The 19,208-nt window shown below is 42.9% G+C and overlaps 1 protein-coding gene across 8 annotated transcripts in view; it reads right to left on the bottom strand.

The window, feature by feature from the left end:
- Positions 1 to 19,208, bottom strand: part of ldb2a (LIM domain binding 2a) — an 81,246-nt gene that overhangs the window by 19,064 nt on the left and 42,974 nt on the right. For all 8 annotated transcript variants that reach the window (XM_034543301.1, XM_034543303.1, XM_034543304.1 and 5 more), the window contains exons 3-4: positions 13,823 to 13,995; positions 3,594 to 3,716 (exon numbers count right to left, since the gene is read on the bottom strand). In XM_034543301.1, coding sequence (XP_034399192.1) covers positions 3,594 to 3,716; positions 13,823 to 13,995 — 296 coding nt within the window. The remainder of the gene's footprint in view (positions 1 to 3,593; positions 3,717 to 13,822; positions 13,996 to 19,208) is intronic.

Genomic DNA, 19,208 nt, shown 5'->3' with positions numbered 1-19,208 from the left:
CATCTGAATTACTTCCCTCATCAAGCAGAGTTAGTCTAAACCGCCTCGGTGCAGCGGCGTAATCAACAAGGTGTGGAGCAACGCGGGTGGAAAGATGCCCCGGCGAGTACGGCGCAGGCCGGGGGACGACAGACACTCGGGGGTCAAGAGGTCAGCGGCAGACAGACCACGCCTAAGAAAAAAACATTCAGGATTCTAGAGGCCGAAAACAGTGGAGGAACTCTGCAGTACATCACACCTGATGGTCGAGCACTCAGCTCAATGGATACATTTGAGTACATCTTTGAGGTGTTATGACTCCTGATGTACTTCTACTCCTGATGTACTTCTACTCCTGATGTACTTCCACTCGGCTACTTCTCAAAAGGAAATATTGCTCTCTTTTAGTCATCCTAATAAACATGACCTGCTGTTAGGGATTCAAGCACACAACTTTATATTGTGTAGTTAAACTTTGCTCTAGCTTCATCCAATAAAATGCTGCTACTACATTAATGCATCAGTATTAATAACCAAATTATATATATTATATATATATATGTGTAATATATATATTATATAAATATATATATATTATTCACAGGAGATGGTTATCAGCAAACAAACACAGACTTTTGATACATTTTCCTGATAATACTACGATATAAAATACCGTTACATTGATGTTTCTTCCAAACAGGCTTACTATTTATTAACCATAAGGGTATATTGTGAAAGAAATAAACTGTTTTGTGTTATCTGGACCTCGAGTCTGAAATAAAAGTTTGAATTCTCTGCCGCTCCACCTTATGCGTGTGCAGACTGGGAGTGTGGGACGGAGGTGGGTGGAGCAGATGTTTGCGAAGGTACTGTCGCATCGTGTGCACTTCTTTTATTGCCATTGTGTATTTACAAACAAAACAAAGAAATTAACCCTTCTGGTGTTGGCGTTGAGTACATTTACTCTAGGACTGCACTGAAGGAGACTTTGGAGCTACTTTATTTGACTATTTAAATTGTGTTTGCTACTTTACACTTTCACAGTATATTTATTTTACTGCTAAAGTAAAAAAAAAATAAGATTTAACATGTATATATATATATATATATATATATATATATATATATATATATATATATATATATATAAAGTAAAGGATACTGTAAGTACATCAGCACTTAAATAAGATTGTAAATGTATGACTTTCACTTGTAATTGAGTATTTCTAAGTCGTGGTATTGTTACTTTCACTTCAATAATACTTACTGAATACTTGCACCACTCATTTCTTTTGATGCATAATAAATGTTGAACCTGAACTTGAAACAAACTGAGGCCTAATGAATGCAACGGTTTACTTGCAAACAAACACTATTCAAGCATCCGTCAAGACCAAAGGAGGAATCAGAAAAAAATGTCTTCGATTGACAATTTAGCTTCTGACTTCTTCGATGAGTTTTCTGAAGTTTCAGCCTCTAGTGGGCGTTACAGGAAGTGCAGCAACAAACTTCACCTCTACCCCTGTCCTCTCATCACATGAAGTGCTTCCCATTCATCTCTTATTTCTCAGTAATGGGTCCATTTTAAATATACTTTCCACCGTACGGAGGTGTGTCGCTGAACTTATTCTAAAGCTTGTGTGACTTCAGATAGATGAAGAGTTTGATACTATCTCCATCTTTGAGCACCTACAGCTTCTATCACACTAACATCAAACATGGCTGCTCCTTTCACACACTTCTGAAGACTAAAATAAGAAACGCAGCTTTTATTTCTTTTCCAAACATTTTTTTCCCTCTTGAGCAACTGTACTTGAGAGCTCATGAAAAGCGGGGCCTTCTCCCCCCCCCCCCCCCCGGTGTCCCCGTCTGTCCCGGTATCAGCAGTTTCAACTCTTTTCATTAGTCCAAGGCAACGATCAGAAGGCCGAGAGCTGGCCAAGGAACCACGAAAAAAAAAAAAAAGCCCACACAATATCCCCCCACTCTCCGGGAATTAGTGTGAATACCCAGAGGGGCCAATTTATTGGCGAGGGAAAATTCATATGAAGATTTGGCCTTCCCCTCCCCCCCCCCCCCCCCCCAAAAAAAAAAAAAATGCCGCGGCCTAGAAAGACGAAGCTGCCTCTCATACACACCTTTGGGTCCACGAGGGTAAGTGGAAAATACTTTGGAATGAATCTCGTTCGAGTCATCAATCAAATGTGAGGAACTGCAAGTGTAGAAAGTGTATTGCACATCCCTGCAGGACTATACTTATTTATTTTTGTTGGAGTGGGGGGGGGAGGAGGGGGGGGGGGGGTTCAGTTTGTTGAGCCCTTTTTCAACGGGGAATACGTCACATTTCTGGCTGCCTCTATCTGTTAAGAGTCCTCCTGGCTTTTTGTCTTTTATGTACTTGTTCCCTCCGGGCTTTTCTCTTCTTTTTTTTTTCCCAGACATGACGGGAGGCGTCACGGCTGCTGCGAGTGGAGAAGTTTAACGACGTGAAGGCGTGTTTTTTTGCGTCCTCTCGCGAGTTTTACGACATTCCTTCGAGTGGAACCTCCTCATAAACGTTCTCATCAATTTCCTTATTAGGTGGCGAGAGTTTGAATAAAGAGAGCTGAAAATATCAGGAAAGGGGAGACAGCCGGTCCAATTATTGTGGTCGTACAAGATTTTCTCTTTGTCCCGTTTTTCCCAAAAAAAAAATAATAGACCGACTTGTGATGTGGGGAAAAAAAACAAAGTAAAGTCGGCTCATTCAAATTAGTTCACAGTTTTGCAAAGTGACTTTCTCTTCTTTGAGAGAAAATATTGCAAAGATATCAATCAAGCATATTTATCTTTGTTTATTTAACTATATGTGCTGACAAAATATTGCAGAAACACCTGGGAAAGATTATCGTCATGACTTCACCGCTTTATTATTATGACGCGAAGACCAACCGCGTGACGTCGTCGACCACGTTATGGTTAAGAGGCGCTTGTATGGCCGGTGCCAGTTTATTAGGCACACCTGCAACAGACCTGCGATGAACCCTCCACGCATGAAGATCACAATTGGGTTGTGTTATACAGGTCGTTTCTGTAATTTAGCCAGTATTGATGAGAATGGAGTGGACAAAATAACAGCAACACCGGTCACTATGTTTTAATGTGGGCTCCCTTCAGATCTATTTATAGACAAATTACATGATTATTTTTTTCCCCCCTTAGCAGCCGGGCCTGTTTTGTACAACTTCTGTTCTGAATAATTTGAAGACAGAAGACCTTCTGCGAGCGCCAGCTTCACTTCTAAATGTGTGTTACACTTAGTGGAATTAAGCAGATTATTCATTCGACCTTGTTATATATATTTTTTTCTTCCTTCTCCGCCCCCCACCCCCCCTTTTCTTTTTTTTTTTTTTCATCCTCTGTGGCCTTTGATGTCTGCAAATAAATTGGTTCGCCAAAAAAAAAAAAAAAAATCCTTCCAAACTGCTTTGTTGGCGTTTAAATGTCCTACGCTCATGAGTAGGTACTAAAAAGTGTCTTGGCAGAGTGCAGAGCCCCTCTTTAGGATTACAAATAAATAAGGAGATGTGTGTGTGTGTGTGTGTGGGGGGGGGGGGGGGGGGGGTCACACTCACGTGCATGGCCAGGATGCTGCGGGGGATGAGCTCTCGGTACTGCCGGATGGTAAAGTGCCACGTCTTGATCCTCATCAGATCATCAAAGGCAAACTCCAGTATCAAACGTCCCTCCGTACAAACCTGGACAAAAGATCAGATGGTTAACGCTGCTGCTGCGTTACGTTCAATCACCAGCCTCACGTCTCTTCCAGGAATCTTTTAACCAAGGCTGGCAGCCGTCAGCTGATTTCAAAAAGCAAAAACAACAACAACAACAACAACAAAAGAGGAAAAATCAGTCATTCAGTCTCATTATTTTTTATTTATTTTTTCCCTTCTATTTTTTTCCACAAAACGCTGGTAGGGTTTAGTCGTCGTTTTGGAATTTGTTCAAGGACTTTGAGCTGCTGTGCTCCCGATATGTTTACTGTGCTCGCTTCCCTCATTCAGAGCGTCTGTCCTTGGGCCTCTCGGCCATCCAGCTATTTCTAAAATGTGAAAATAAATGTAATCTGGAGAGGGGTGTGTTTACACCAGAGACAAAAGAACTTCAGGTCAGAGAGAGTCGCCAATTAGGAGGAGAGAGAGTAAGCGAGAGAGAGAGAGAGAGAGAGATGGGAGAAAAAAAAGCTTATTTTTTTTCCGCCCCTTTAGCTGAATTCGGCACTTGCGCTTCTCCCATATTTCGTTGCTGTGACAACGAGGGAGAGAGAGGAGAGAGACAGACAGAGAGAAGGGGGGGGGGGGGGAGAAAAAAAATCAGCTGATTTGTTGGCATGGCAACGGCAAAGATGTAATCCCACCAGACACACTCTAATCAATGCCCCCAGCGCAGATGGTCTCCTGAGGATCAGCAAGAAAGAGGCTAGCGGCCATATTGCCCCCCCCCCCCCCCCCCCCGCCCCACTCCATCCACATCCCCCCCACCCCACCCACCTTTCCTTACTACCTTGCAGGTCACGCGCTACACCGCTAAATCCAATACACACACACACAAAAAATGTATAAATAGAAGCTTGACTGCCCCCAAAATGAGGAAAAAAAAGAGGCGCTTCTCTTGACTGTAATATGTGGAAACTGTATAATGTTCACACTCTTTGTGCACCGGTGCGTTTCCAGAGTTATTGAACTGACTGAGATTACGATGAAGTCCCTACGGAGAGAGTTTTGCTCCTTAATGTGACACCAGCTGTTAGAAATGGCTGATTAGAACAAATGAAGACTGACAGAAACTTTTTGGAAAGACGGCATCTGCACTTTTATTTTCAGAAGAACAACTGAATCTCTATTAAATATTAAATATCTCTATCACTGTTATCACAATGGGAAAACACTTTATAGAAGTACTGTGCGTTGCATTATACAGCTTGTATCAATATCTAATAATAGTCATCATTATATTTCCTAGAGCATTCTAGTATAGTACGTCTAGTATAGTACGTCTATACATATATAATATTACATATTTTAATATATTATTATATATATATATAAATATATATATATAAATCAATATATATATATATATATATAAATATATACATCAATATATATAAATATACATCAATATATATATATATACTATGATTTAATTTCTTCTCAAATCAGATAGACAGCCTTAAATCTACTCTTCTGTTCACCGACTGACACAATTCAATGGGATCTGCACGGATAATGTGCTCGTCTGAGCTAGATGACTGTGGATTAGACTAAAGCAATGTTAGGAAATAATCCTCGCTGTTTAATGGACACTGAAAAATAGTCTTTATTTAATGTTTTTTTAAATTTTTTATTTATTCTAACTCCAACGGCCGACCTCAGAGTTCAGAGTGAAGGGAAGCAAGCAAAGCGACTTGTAAGGTCCTCGAAAAATATAACAATATACCATCCAGAGAAGTGTGAACCATTGGTGTCAAGTGAAAAACATGAATGTCCAAATATGACTGAGAAAAAAAAAAGATTTAGCAAAAGAAAGGATTAAAAACAAGAAATCAGATTTGTGTACTCTAAACATATATATATATATGTATATATATATATGTATATATATGTGTATATATGTATATATATATATGTATATATATGTGTATATATGTATGTATATATATGTATATATATACATATATACATATATACACACATATATGTATATGTTTTAGAATATATATATATATATGTATATATGTGTATATATGTATGTATGTATATATGTATAAATGTGTGTATATATGTATATATACACATATATGTATATATACACATACACATATATATATGTATGTATATAGAGGTATATATATGTATATATGTGTGTATATATACACACATACATATGTCTGTATATATATACATATATATACTGTATATGTATATATATACATACATATATGTATATATATACAGTATATATATATATATATTTATATAGATATATACTTATATACAGTATATGCATTAAAGTTCTGACTCCTAAAATCCATCCTCAACCCCCGCGGGTTCTCAGTCTGTGTTGAATTATAAGAAGGAACATTATAATTAATCCACTAGTACTCAAATTGCCGTTGAGAGGTGAAAATAAAAAGAAGTGACGTTTCGTTTCCTTCTTTGAAATGAAAGGCGGTCATTACGTGTGCGGATGAGTTTTCACCCCCTTTGGGAAAACCTATTAAAAGACCAAATACTTAGGCGTGTATGAGGAAATAAGTACTTCTTTACATGATTCCTGCAAGTGTACTCTTTTTTGTTTTGGGGGGGTAGATTTATGGTATTTAGCCACCAGCAGTGGAATAACTTCCCTTATGTTCGCAGTGTTTTCTGATGCGTTCAGGTGCTGTAGCCTACAGTGAAACAAAGCTGCGCTATTGATTTGTTTTTGCATCGTGCCAACTGGGTCTTTAGCATTGCCCCCCCCCCCCCCCCCCCCCCCCCACACACACACACACACACAAGCTCTCTGCTTCTCTGTAACCCATAAATAAATTGGCAAACCAGCTATATAAAAAAAACTAAATAAGAATCGCCTTAATTTTGCAAAGTCCAAATACATGTGCAGGAAGTGGTCTTCATGGCTCCGGTTTCAGAGACGCATTAAAGACAAGCTATTTTATTGAGAGAGAATTGCTTAAAATCTTTCTTTCTCCCCTTATGAACGCTAAAAAGGAGGAAAATCTTCCTGGAAAAAAAAAGGGCTCCATTAAATGGTATATAGCCCCTCACAGAGAGTCCCCCCCCCCCCCATTGGTTTAAGAGCGGGGTCATAAATCTTCCACGCGACGGGTTTCGGGGGGCATCTCCGGCTCAAAAAAGAATAACAGCGACGTCCTGCCGTTCAATACCGTCCCCAAACATGACAATCAATTAACAAACGGAGGAGCTGAAGGTCATTAAATTGATTATTATGAGCACTCACGACTGCTCCTGATGAATATAAAAAGGATCAAAGTTGACTAAATATGCTCAATTATAACAAACTGGCTGCTGACGGGCTTTATTATCCTGCACCTCGACACCACCTTCTGAGCATACAGTTAAAGATTATGGCATTAAATGCTATTTATGGTGAGTGCACATTCACTCAAAGTGTGTCGCCGTGAGATCGATCGTTCGGTCGATTGATCGATTGGTCACCGGCCTTTCAATCAGAAACAGTTTAGCTTGACATCTAATGAGCTATTTAAGGAAAGTTTTTGATTCTCCCAGATGAATATTTAATGGTTTTCTTAGATTTAAACTGAATATCTGTGTGATTATGTCAACTTGGGCTCTGGGAAACCTGTGTTGTTGTTTTTTTTTGTTACTATTTTACATTTAATAGATGATGAAAATGATCATTAGTTGTTTTTTGTTGATTCAACATGATAAAATCACCCTACAGCTGCAGACTTACTGTATTTTCCGCACTACAGGGCGCACCCGACTATAAGGCGCATTAAGCGAAACACAACAGTCAGTCAAACTTTATTAAACGTGTTCACAATAACTCTCAACATTAAGCGTGTCTCTTGACAGGTGCCATTTTGGGGTCCTTATACACACACACACTGTAATATTATGACGAAGCACAGTATGTATTACTCCACGACGCTCCTGACTACGGTAGCTGTAAAGGGGCGTTTCGAAATTTCGCCAGAGTTGAAATATTTCAACTTCCAACGCGAGTTGCAAAAGTTTCGCAACTCGCCAACCAATCAGCGTTGAGATGCTCCGCCCATTGGGCTGCTGCTGCTCTGGTAGCAGCCAATCAGCGTTGAGATGCTCCGCCCGTTGGGCTGCTGCTGCTCTGGTAGCAGCCAATCAGCGTTGAGATGCTCCGCCCGTTGGGCTGCTGCTGCTCTGGTAGCGCTGGAAGCGGAAGCTATCGAGGCGGAGTCGGTGAAACTCCCCGAGCTGTGTGATCCTACGGGTGATGTTATGAACCCAAACACCAGGGCGTTAGATTTTTTCCGACGTTTATGGGATGTCCACAACCAGTATGAAGCAGAACTAGTGGTTATTTCGACCGTGGTGGACGGAGGAAATTATAACTGTTTTTACCGAGACAAGCCACGGAGATAAGCCACGCCCCCTTTTCGCAACTTGACTGGCGAATAAACTGAATCGAGTTATAAAGCCGTTTGGTGTGAACGTACCATAATGCTGCAAGCGGTGCGGCTTTGTAGTTTACCAAAGTCGTACTAAAACATTTTGACAGAGCGCCGTGTACCACACAAAATCACTTTCGAGGTCAGTAAACACAACCAGAATTAATCCATATATAAGGTCGCTCCGGATTATAAGGCGCAAATGAAAGGCTTTTAAGTGCGCCTTATAGTGCGGAAAATACGGTAATTTAACCGCTCAAATTAACTTTTTAAAAATCAATAAAAATGTTCATCAGGATGAATATGTTACAACTAATGAGCGGTACATAATTGGACTTTTCCCAGTGGTGCTAAGCTACATACGGTAATTACATCGATGGTTTGAGTCCTCAGGTCTCTCTCTGTCTCCACTGCCTTTAGTCAAAAAAAAAGGGTAAAATGTCAAAAAAATCTCAAACTAATCTTTAATACAATAGTATATAACCTAAAGCCCACTGTCAGACCCAATAAATCAAATAATAAAGGTGGTCTACTGATCGTATACGACATCCTTTAGGATTAAAACAAACAAACACATTAATCCTGAAGCAAACACAACAATTCATGTCATATTAAAAACCTGAGATGATTAAAAAAGAAGGCAAAACAAATGAACTCCAATAAATGAGTTCATTTGTTTGAACTCATTTCACTGCTGTAGTTAAAAGTGGTCACGTTAACTCGCTTCACATCATAAATAATAATAACCTTTACTGTCACGTTGAGGTGCATTATTCTATAATATTGACGTACCTTGTGACTCAGCAAACAGGTAGATTACTGCAAAGTTAACATCAATATAATTTAGCATTTACATTTATAGCAAAAGTATGGCACGGTGACAATTCATACGCTCCTGAAATACTACAATACGAGTAGCACGCACACACACACTCACACACACGTACACACACGCACCACACCACACACACACACGCACACACACACACACACACGCACACACACACACACACACACACACACGCACCACACCACACACACACACACACACACGCATACACACACACACACACACGCACCACACCACACACACACACACACACGCACACACACACAAACACACGCACCACACCACACACACACACACACACACGCACCACACCACACACACACACACACACGCACACACACACGCACCACACACACACACACACCACACACACACAAACAACACGCACACACACACGCGCCACACACACACACACGCGCCACACACACACACACGCACCACACACACACACACCACACACACACACACACGCCACACACACAAACAACACGCACACACATGCGCGCCACACACACACACGCGCCACACACACGCGCCACACACACACACACACACAAACACACACACACACACGCGCCACACACACACAAACACACACACACACACACACACACATGCGCACAGCTGATAACACATCCACTTGTCAATTTCTCCAATCAGGGAATTAAATTCGCTTGAGCCGAGATCTCCGTGTCACGAACTCGCCTTTTGCTCTCCGCTCGGCTCCTCCCCCCCCCCCCCCGGCCAGCGTGAAGAAACCCCCAACTGGGCACCGGTAACAAGGGCCGTGCCCTCCGAGTTAACACACACACAGACACACACACACACACACACTGGCCGAGTGAAAGCAGGGCCTGCTGGGTAGTGAACGGAGGTGTTGGGATGCCGGGGGGAGGGGGGGGGGGGGGGCACCCTGTGTCAACTCGTTAACACCTCGCCGCACCACGCCGTCCACCGGCACCGCCCTGCTGACTCCGCCCAGTCGTTAGCCTGCAGCATCCCACCAGGTGGTGAGCTCCTTCACTTCATTTTATTATATGTACCATGTATATCTCACATGTATGTTGGTTTCCATCATTTTGGTTTTCTTTCATTGTAGTTACACCTTTTTAAAAGAAACTTTTTTTGGGGGGGCACTTCTGGTTTATTATACCTTGAGGGTATCTTTCTGTTTTCATGGGTGTGGCATATATTTCTATTGGTGATGATATGGGAACGTGGCGGCCTGATATCACAATTATTTAGCCTGTGGTTCCCCCAGTGGGTTCCCTCATTGGGTTCCCTCAGTGGGTTCCTCGAAGACGAGCCGAGGATCTGTTTCTTCTATTTTGTTTCTTCTTACTGTACATTATTATGGTTTTGGAACACATTTACAGAAACCGCGATTCAATATATATATATATATATTTTTCTTTTCTTAAATTCATCAAAACAGAGATCACACATCGGATGATTAAATCCGACGTGATAATTTGACCGTTTTCACCTTTTTGTCTCCTCAAAATGATCTAAAAAACAGTGTTAACTTCATTAAGGACAACTACGAATAAACATATTTGTCAACGACGCCAACGCAAATTACAGACGCGGCAATAATGTTGCCGAAGCAAGAAAAAAAAAGACGGAGTGAGACGAAACTAAACTAAAATAGATGAGATTTTCTTTGACTAAGATATATGACTTCAAAACCCGGGATGATAAAAACTAACATGGAGCTGAGTACACTAACTAAAAAGATAAGCTAGCTAAAAACAGAACAGAAGGTCAAAGTATGGATTACAATATGAGAAGCTGGGAAGTTATGAGCTCACTTAAATTTGGTATTTCGTTCCATATGTTGTGAGTCTGACGTCGGCCCGGCTCCTGACATCCTGCATCTCTTTTCTTTTTTTTTTTGCTTTTCCCGGATCTCGCCAATTAACTCGCAGGAACGACGGATCAAATCACACGAGGGGAAAAAAAAAAAAATACAGACGCAAATTGTCATATTGCACAAATGCGGCCGTGGCGTTAAAAACCAAATCAGAATTTGAACATTTGGAGAGAGAGAGAGAGAGAGAGAGAGAGAGAGAGAGAGAGAGAGAGAGAGAGAAGAGCAAAGAAAGAGACAGATACAGGCAGAGAGAGAGAGAGAGAGAGAGAGAGAGAAGAGCAAAGAAAGAGACAGATACAGGCAGAGAGAGAGAGAGAGAGTGAGTGTGGGAGAGCGAGTTGGGAGCTGGGGATGATTTCTCTAGGGATGAAGGATGTGAGCGTGTGTGTGTGTGTGTGTGTTTAGAGTGTGTGAGGGGGTGGGGGGGGGGGGGGGGGAGGGGAGGGTGGGGGGATGAGAGAGAGCGGTGGAGTAGAGAGAGCGAGGAGAGACTGAGCGAGCGAGCGAGTCAGGCAGGGGGATGAGAGAGAGAGGGAGGAGGAGGAGTGCGGGGGAGACGTGGAGGATGAGGATGGTGGGAGGAAGGAGGGGAGGAGGAAGAGGAGTGGTGGAGGAGGAAAGCGAGGCGAGGCGGAGCTGATTGAGATTCGGGCCTCCAGAGCTGCAGGCTGCTGCTGGGAGCTGTGGGAGCTGTGGGAGCTGTGGGAGCTGTGGGAGCTGTGGGAGCTGTGGGAGCTGTGGGAGCTCTGGGAGAACACGCTCCGTTATTGGAATTCTTCTTTTCTGGTTGTTTTTTTTTCTTTCTTCCTTTTGTTTTTTTCTAATGAATTAATTCATCCCATCCAATTTAGGTGAAGATGAAAAGAGAGCGGCGCTGCGAGCATCAAATTTAGCTTCTTTTTTTTTTGTGTGTTGACCGGCGCCTGCCCCCGTTTATCAGTCTGCAAACTCTTTGTGCAGGTGTCATATCGCAGGGAATATTAAATCATTAAAATGGACCATTTTGACCAATCTAAATGATTATATACTTTGGTTTAAAAAGGCTCTTTCTCGCCTTCGCCGAGCAATTCATGTACGTATTGTGTATTATTATAAATGACGTGTCAAGTAGAACCACCGATTAATATGTACGCCCATATGAGCTGCTTACATATGTATATCAAATGAATACAGTACCCAAATATATAGAATATTTCTGTTTTGTTCAAATTGAAAGAATACCAGTCAATATGTCATTATGAGACCTTCGCTTATGATATTGTTCAGACTCTTATTGTCTTAAAACTATTTCTTTTTTAAAAAAAGATCCAGCAAAAGGTGAAAACAGCACAATGTCATCTTGAATCTGATCGCCAGCTAAAAAAAGAGATCCGACATTAAAAAGGAAAAAGGCAAATGGCCGCCATAGTGTCAATAAAAATGGCCGCCAGTGTTAATAAAAAATGGCCGCCGATACAAATAAATGTTTGCACCAATTTTATTTGTATTGAAAAATCTCTTTTCCACGAAATTATTTTTTCTTTTTTTTATCTCAATAAAAGACAAACTCCATGGCCACCTATTTGGCGATGGGTTTTTTTTGTTTTTTTTTAAACGGCGCGTATGGCCGTGTTGAACGTCAGAACCGTGCGGTTCTCAGGGTTCCACGGTTCGGGGGGAACACGGAACCCCTGACGACGTCTATCTTTTCCTCCGGGTGCATCGAGACATGTCAGCAGAAGAACAGTGAGAGTCAGCTCGCCATCTGGCTCAAGACTGTGGTGAAGCAGATACCTCCTCCTCCTCCTCCTCCTCCTCCTCCTCCTCCCCCCCCCCCCCCCCCGGTGTCAGCTTTCAGATTATCTCACCTGTGCAATTTGTGTTTCCCCCGGCTTCAATCTGTGCTTCACTTCTACCGAGAAACTCGAGGGCAGTCCTCAAAGACCTCGTTCGAGTCGCCGTAGCTTTGCCTTCCCGGAGTTCCCGAGGGCTTAAGAATCTGCCGACATCTTTTAACTCGAGAGTTTGTGGAGAGTGGGCAGGTAAATATGACGACGCGTGCATTAAATCCCAAATCCCTGATTGGTGCAGATATTTTGGTCATCGGGGGGGGAATAGAGGTATATAGGGTGCATTTTAGAGATATCTTAATGCCACAATTCAAACCATGCGGTATAGCAGTCAATGCGAAGGCAGTTTATCTTGAAGGGTCGGTTCACCTCTCTCAAGTCTGTCCTGAGACAACAGTCCGGTTGCTGCAACCCCCCCCCCCCCCCCCCTCCCCCGACCCCCCTTTCCAATTTAAAAAGACCTTCGCCACTGGAGAGTTCGTCCCCCATCACTTAGGAAGGGAGGGGCATCACGACCAATACCTCTTCAATGTGACCCTGTTCTTAATATACGACTCTGCACAAATTGGAAAAAACATCGTATTTTTTGGGGAGTCTCATGGATAGAATTACTCTCTTTTATTTGGAAAACATAAAATCACTTAATTATAATCCAATATTATAGTAAATAGGATTATTTATGGGTCATTCGACATGACGAGTACTTTTACTTTTGGTACATATTTTAATGCCGTCGTTACTTTTGTACTTTTTTTTAATACATTTTTTTACGTGAGTAAGATTTCGAGTATTTTTACAGTGTAGTATTGATACTTTTGCTCTCGGACGTTAAATTGCCCTCTAGAAATCAGGGATACACGTTTGAAAGGTTTACAAACTTAGCAGCTAATGTGTTGTTTAGAAAATTCATGCAACGAATAAAAAAGAAAGACCGAGTTTAAAATTCGAAGACACTCGAAATGAAAACCGGCAGGAATCCCCAAAAAAAAGGGTGCAAATGGATCTGATCTCCAACCAGTTAAACGTCCGATTATCCGAGCTTGTGATCAATTATTCATGGGTCGGGCAAAGTGTGTGTGGGGGGGGGGGGGGGGAGGGTGGGGGTCAGGTGTTACCTTTGTAAACATTGGCTTCCCGTGCTGGGTGACCATGGTGCACTGATCACAGTCCAGGGTGATGCAGGAGTTGTGGAAGGACTCCTTGGAGTGTTTGAGGATGTAGTGGAGCTCGGTGACCCCCCCCTCAAACACCGTGCTGAAGTATCGGGGGATCAACGTCCGGCCGATCGCTGCGAGGAGACAAAGGAGAGCACAGAGATGCTGAATGCATGGAGGAGAGCAAGGAGGCGACAACTTTCAATAGACTGTGACGACGCCACGAGGAGCACCGGGGGCCGTTAACTACGACGACTACCACGACTGGTCGTGCTTTAACCCCCCAACGTCAGCATTTCTGCACTTCAGGGTCCTCTTGTTTTAAAAAAGGTGGTTGACGAGCTGCCTGAATTAAATGCACGCGGTTGACGTAAGCTTAAGAAGTTTAAAGAACAAAAATACAGTCGGTGAAAAAAAAACTTTGAAGCTTTTAACGTGAACTCAAACAAGTGTGCTCAGTGGATGTTTATGCTGCCGCTCGTGTTTGTTTACAGCGTAACGTTCGCTTTTTAAAATGTCTTTTTAAAAAAAAAATTTTTTACTTCTGCTCATTGCGTTTGTGCTTCAAAAATATTTTTAAAAAATTACGTGAAGATTATCTCGTCGAACAAAACGTGTAAATATCTGAGTATTTTTAGCATTTTCTGCACTAATTAAAAAAAAAAGGGAATTCTAACATCCGGGTCGGCCTTCAATAAAATGCTAAAAATGCTGCTAAAAAGCTACGTTGCAGTATTTCTGAACCTGAACAATACGGCACTAGATATCCCACATTCGACACACACATATAAATGCGAACGTACAATTTAAATTCAAGGTAATTAAAACTTGTGTTTAAAGAGATTAAAATACAAAAACACACAAAAAAAGGATGCTTGTTCATGTACAAACTGCTTGATAAGGACATCTGCTCCAGGCTCATTAATCGAGATGAATATTTTATTGGCTGTCAAAAGCTCCTCGGAGGCAGGAACTGATCAGCGAAATTGATTCAATATCAGAGGAGGAATATGTTCTGCTCTTTCCTATTAGACCCCTTTTTCTAATCGTGAAAAGGAACGCAAGGGAGCGACTGTTGAGTCCGCCGCCTATTGATTCGACTTTAACCTCTCCGCTCATCACAGCTCGTAAAAAACACTGCACAACGTCAGTCTCATTAACACCAGAGAAGCCTTCTAATGGGACCAAAACAATAAGCAGATAACAATGGGCACAAATCATTTTTGGAGCGTCGCTGTAAGCAATCATTAGAAATCTGAATGCACTCGTGTGCCATCGAGCAGCATGCCGATCGCGGTCAATTTAACGAAGCAGAGAATCCCAAAGCGGTAGATTTTACAGAAGCTATCGGATTTTTCTTCTTTTTTTTTTTTTCCGAACGCGGCCTTCGGCAAAAGCTGCCAAAAATCCTTCAGCTCGAGTCGGACTTTTCCCCTGAAACAAGTGGCATGAACCTTCGGCGTATTATTCAACTCTGTAAAACGCGTCCGGCGATTTAAACAACCGACGACGTCGTGAATTTGAGGCTCGAGACGCGACCCCGTCCCCATATATAACTCTCCCAGGAAAGTATTGTTCAGAATATGTATCACAACGATACGATTGCGTGACTTAAGTTCGGTATTAAACTTGAATTATTAAGATGGACGACTTTTTTTTCTTTCTTACTTTCTTACTTTTTTGCCGAAGCCTTAAAAAAAAAGAGACAATAAATATGCGTGATGAAAACTAGAGGAGGAGTCAGGGATGGAGAGAAGTCGGTCTTCAGTGTTTTGTATTTTTTTTTACAGCCCTCGGGCTTCGTCTGGTTTCCATCTCCTCCGCGTTAGCCGGCTTCAAGGAGAAGAAGAATGTGGGATGATACACAGAGAGAGGCTTGCATTTAAAAGTCACATTACGGACGCTCTGCGACGGCATGCAAGATACACGTCCTTAAAATACCTGAATGTATTTTTTATAGCATGAAATCGTGTCCTAAACGATTTCTTGTAAGGTTTAAACTTTTTTTCGATAATGGAAATATTAACTTTGGGATTCTTTTGTCTCAAAGTCAAAGTGAACGAGGACCCTGAGATCTTTCTATCCACCGGTCCGGAGCGCAGGAAGTCCAATTATTTGTATATTAGAGCTCCGTCTATCATCTGGGACAAATATCAACTTTATATCTTTCTTTCATATCTTTTTATATCTGAAAATTCTCCATGATGACCTCTGAAAATTGGCTTCAGTTTTCAAGGCCACGCCTCCAAATGTCGAACAACTGACATTTATGGCACTTTTGCTGAAAACATGAATCAAAATAATGAGAAAATGATCTATTATATATTTTTTTAAAAAGGGGGATTCTAGTCAATACTTCATTACATGACTATAGTTAAGATGGATGGATTTTTGCATTGTGGGCAGAGCTGTATTTCAGTGCTTGGAAACAATAAGGAGACGTTAATGCACACGGTTTTACTCTGAATATAAAGACGTTCTCCGATGCTTCATGTAAATCAGGGGTTCTGCCCGGCGACAACGGAGAGCAGCTGCGTATCGACTCTCACTTCAACACTGCAGCGCTCGGTATCGCCGTTTCTGTTCCTCGTCGAGCGTAATGCGTAAGCTGCAGGTCGGCCGGTGGCGTCTCCGAGCCCACATCTTAGCGGCACACCGCTCCTCCTCCTCCTCCTCCTCCTCCCCCTCCTCCCCCTCCCCCACCATCCCTCCCTGCCCTCCATCCCCCCTCCGGGCCTTTATTTTCCAAGCTATATGGTTTCCTGCTGAACACAGATACTACTTCTCCAGCACCGCCCCGCTTCACACGGCTGCGCACACCCGAGAGCCGCGGTTCCAACCGCCGGGCTTCAATCCAAACATCTCTGGGCAGTTCCACTGGAGCAACTCGACTTGCTCAAGGGCAGCGCGGGCAGGCCCTGCACTTACTGAAGGGCAAAGGGCTTCTCATTCTCACTCAAATGCATGGACTATGAAATACGATGGAGCAAGTCCAGTTTGAATGAGAGCTTGAAGGTTTATTTATCAGATGCAGAAACGTGTCCACATTGTTTATAAAACAATGGGACGGGAAAGTTATGAATTTTTTTTACAGAAGTGTGATGCGAACATTTCATTGCAGCAAATTTGTAAGCCTCGTTTTTCTTTTTCTTTATTGCCCGTTGAAGTGAAAGAGGAGGCTAATGTCGCTCTGAACACCAACCAGCTCGTATTTGTATATGAGGAGATTTACTGAGCCTGATGTTCAGTACATGTATTTTAATAACAATCAATAAACTAGCAGCAAACTTATTGTAATGAACACAATTGAATCAGGAGTCAACGAGAAGCTTCCTGAGCTCATCTGATGAGGCTGCATGGGAACATCAGGGGGAAAAAAGGCAAGAAAACACGCTCTCCTAAAAAAAAAACCTGTAGATATATATATATATATATATATATATATATATATATATATATATATATATATATATATATACTTTGTCATTGTTAGTCTGAACTTGAAATCACCCCTGTAATCCCACTAAGTGTGACCCCGTCTACCCACCGAGAGCTACGGCAGAATATTAAATAACAGCATAAAAAACAAAAAACAACCATAAATCCTGATTTTGGGATTACGAAGGCGAGCTTGTTGGGATTTTCCTTTAGCCTCCCGTTGCAACGCCGGGTGGAACAAGTCTGTCTTGTTTTTGTTTTTTTTTGCTGCCCGTCAAATCTCCGTCATTAGAACACTGCTGGGAAAAAAAATAAATGAGAACAAAAAAAAAAAAAGAAAAGAAATCGGGGACAGACATATTATCCAGCAAAGCACATGGCCTCTGATTTCAAGCAGAAATAATCCATCTTAGAGTCAACACTCTGTTGGCGAGAATTATGCTCTCTCTCTCTCTCTCCCTCTCTCTCTCCCTCTCTCCCTCTCTCCCCTTCCCCCAGGGTGGGTGGTCAGGAGGAGGTGTGTTTTGTATGTGTGTGTGTGTGTGTGTGTGGGGGAGGAGGAGGAGGGGAGAGTGAAGCCTGGGAATAAAAACTTCATTTAGAAGTGAAATGTCCCCAAAGACAGCAGCTCGAGAGGCTCTTGAGGTCAAACCTGGACGGTAGAGTCTCAATTGAGAGAGAGAGAGAGAGAGAGAGAGAGACAGGATGTGGAGGGGGGAGACAACTTGGGGGAAGGGGGGGGGTGACTACCCGTGACTGGCATGTTTTTTTTAAATTCGATAAAGTCAGGCATGACTAAATAACACATAAAATGTTTGGCATCGTGAGCAGTGGCTGAGGGGGGGGGGGGAGGGATGGGTGAGCTGCAGGGTCCGCTCGGCGTGGATGGCTGTGTAAATGATGCTCTCTCCCTCTCTCTCCTCCTCTCTCGCTCTCTCTATCTCTCTCTCTCCTCTGTATCTCGCTCCCTCGCTCGCTCAGTCTCCACCACGGTTGAAAAACAAAGTGCGTCTAGGAGTGGAGTTGACTGCTAATGCGGAGGAGCTCTGAGGAGACGAGGGGGAGGGAGGGAGGGGTGGAGGTGTGTGTGTGTGTGTGTGTGTGTGTGTGTGTGTGTGTGTGTGTGTGTGTGTGGTAGAGGGATTGGGATGGGGGAAGAAAAAAAAGAGCGAGGGATGAAAGAGAGAGAGAGGGAGAAGAGACTAGGAGGGAAGATGAAAAAATAAGGGCTTGTCAATGAGGAAGAGAGGACTCACTGAGGGGTAATGGGAGAGAGAGAGACAGCGCGAGAGAGAGAGAGGGGGACGGGGGAGAAGGAGGGGGGGGGGGGGGGGTGCTCAGGTGACATGCCGATCTGCCTCTCGCCATGCGGGAGTTTCGGTTGCGTCTTCTCAACCAAAACTGTCCTAATAAAACCCGGCGTGCGCGGCCGCGTTAGAGAAGCGTGTCACGGCCGCCACGTTTTGGATCATGTCAGGCTCAGCCAGTCGTTGGGTTTCTCTTCAAATACTCTCCGGGGGGGCTCCCTCGCGCTGTATTTAACGTTGGCATTGGCAAAGGCCTCAATGTCTTGCTCAAGGGCTCCCCCCTTTTTTCAAAGGGTGTTTGGCCGTAACCATGGTCACCGATGAGCTTTAACCTCAACGTACTTTTTTCTATCTTCAGCTCCCCGTCTACGGGAACGGGGTCGAAAGCGTTTTCCTGCTCGTCTCTGCTTTAATTAACGCAATCTCTTTTTTTTTTTTTTGACCCGTCGATTGGATGGAAACGGTGTAATTTGAAGGCGTCGTCGTCGTCAGATTCATCCGTGATGACGATAACCGCTGGTCGCCGAGGCAACGTGGTCAGGCTCACAGCGCATGCACACGCCCGTTTAGATGTTGCATGGAGCAGAGAACAAGTGCGAGAC

Source organism: Cyclopterus lumpus, chromosome 10 (genome assembly GCF_009769545.1).
Source record: "Cyclopterus lumpus isolate fCycLum1 chromosome 10, fCycLum1.pri, whole genome shotgun sequence".
NCBI lineage: Eukaryota > Metazoa > Chordata > Actinopteri > Perciformes > Cyclopteridae > Cyclopterus > Cyclopterus lumpus.
Note: the sequence above shows the minus strand (reverse complement) of the source record. Positions and strands in the feature narration are given on the sequence as shown.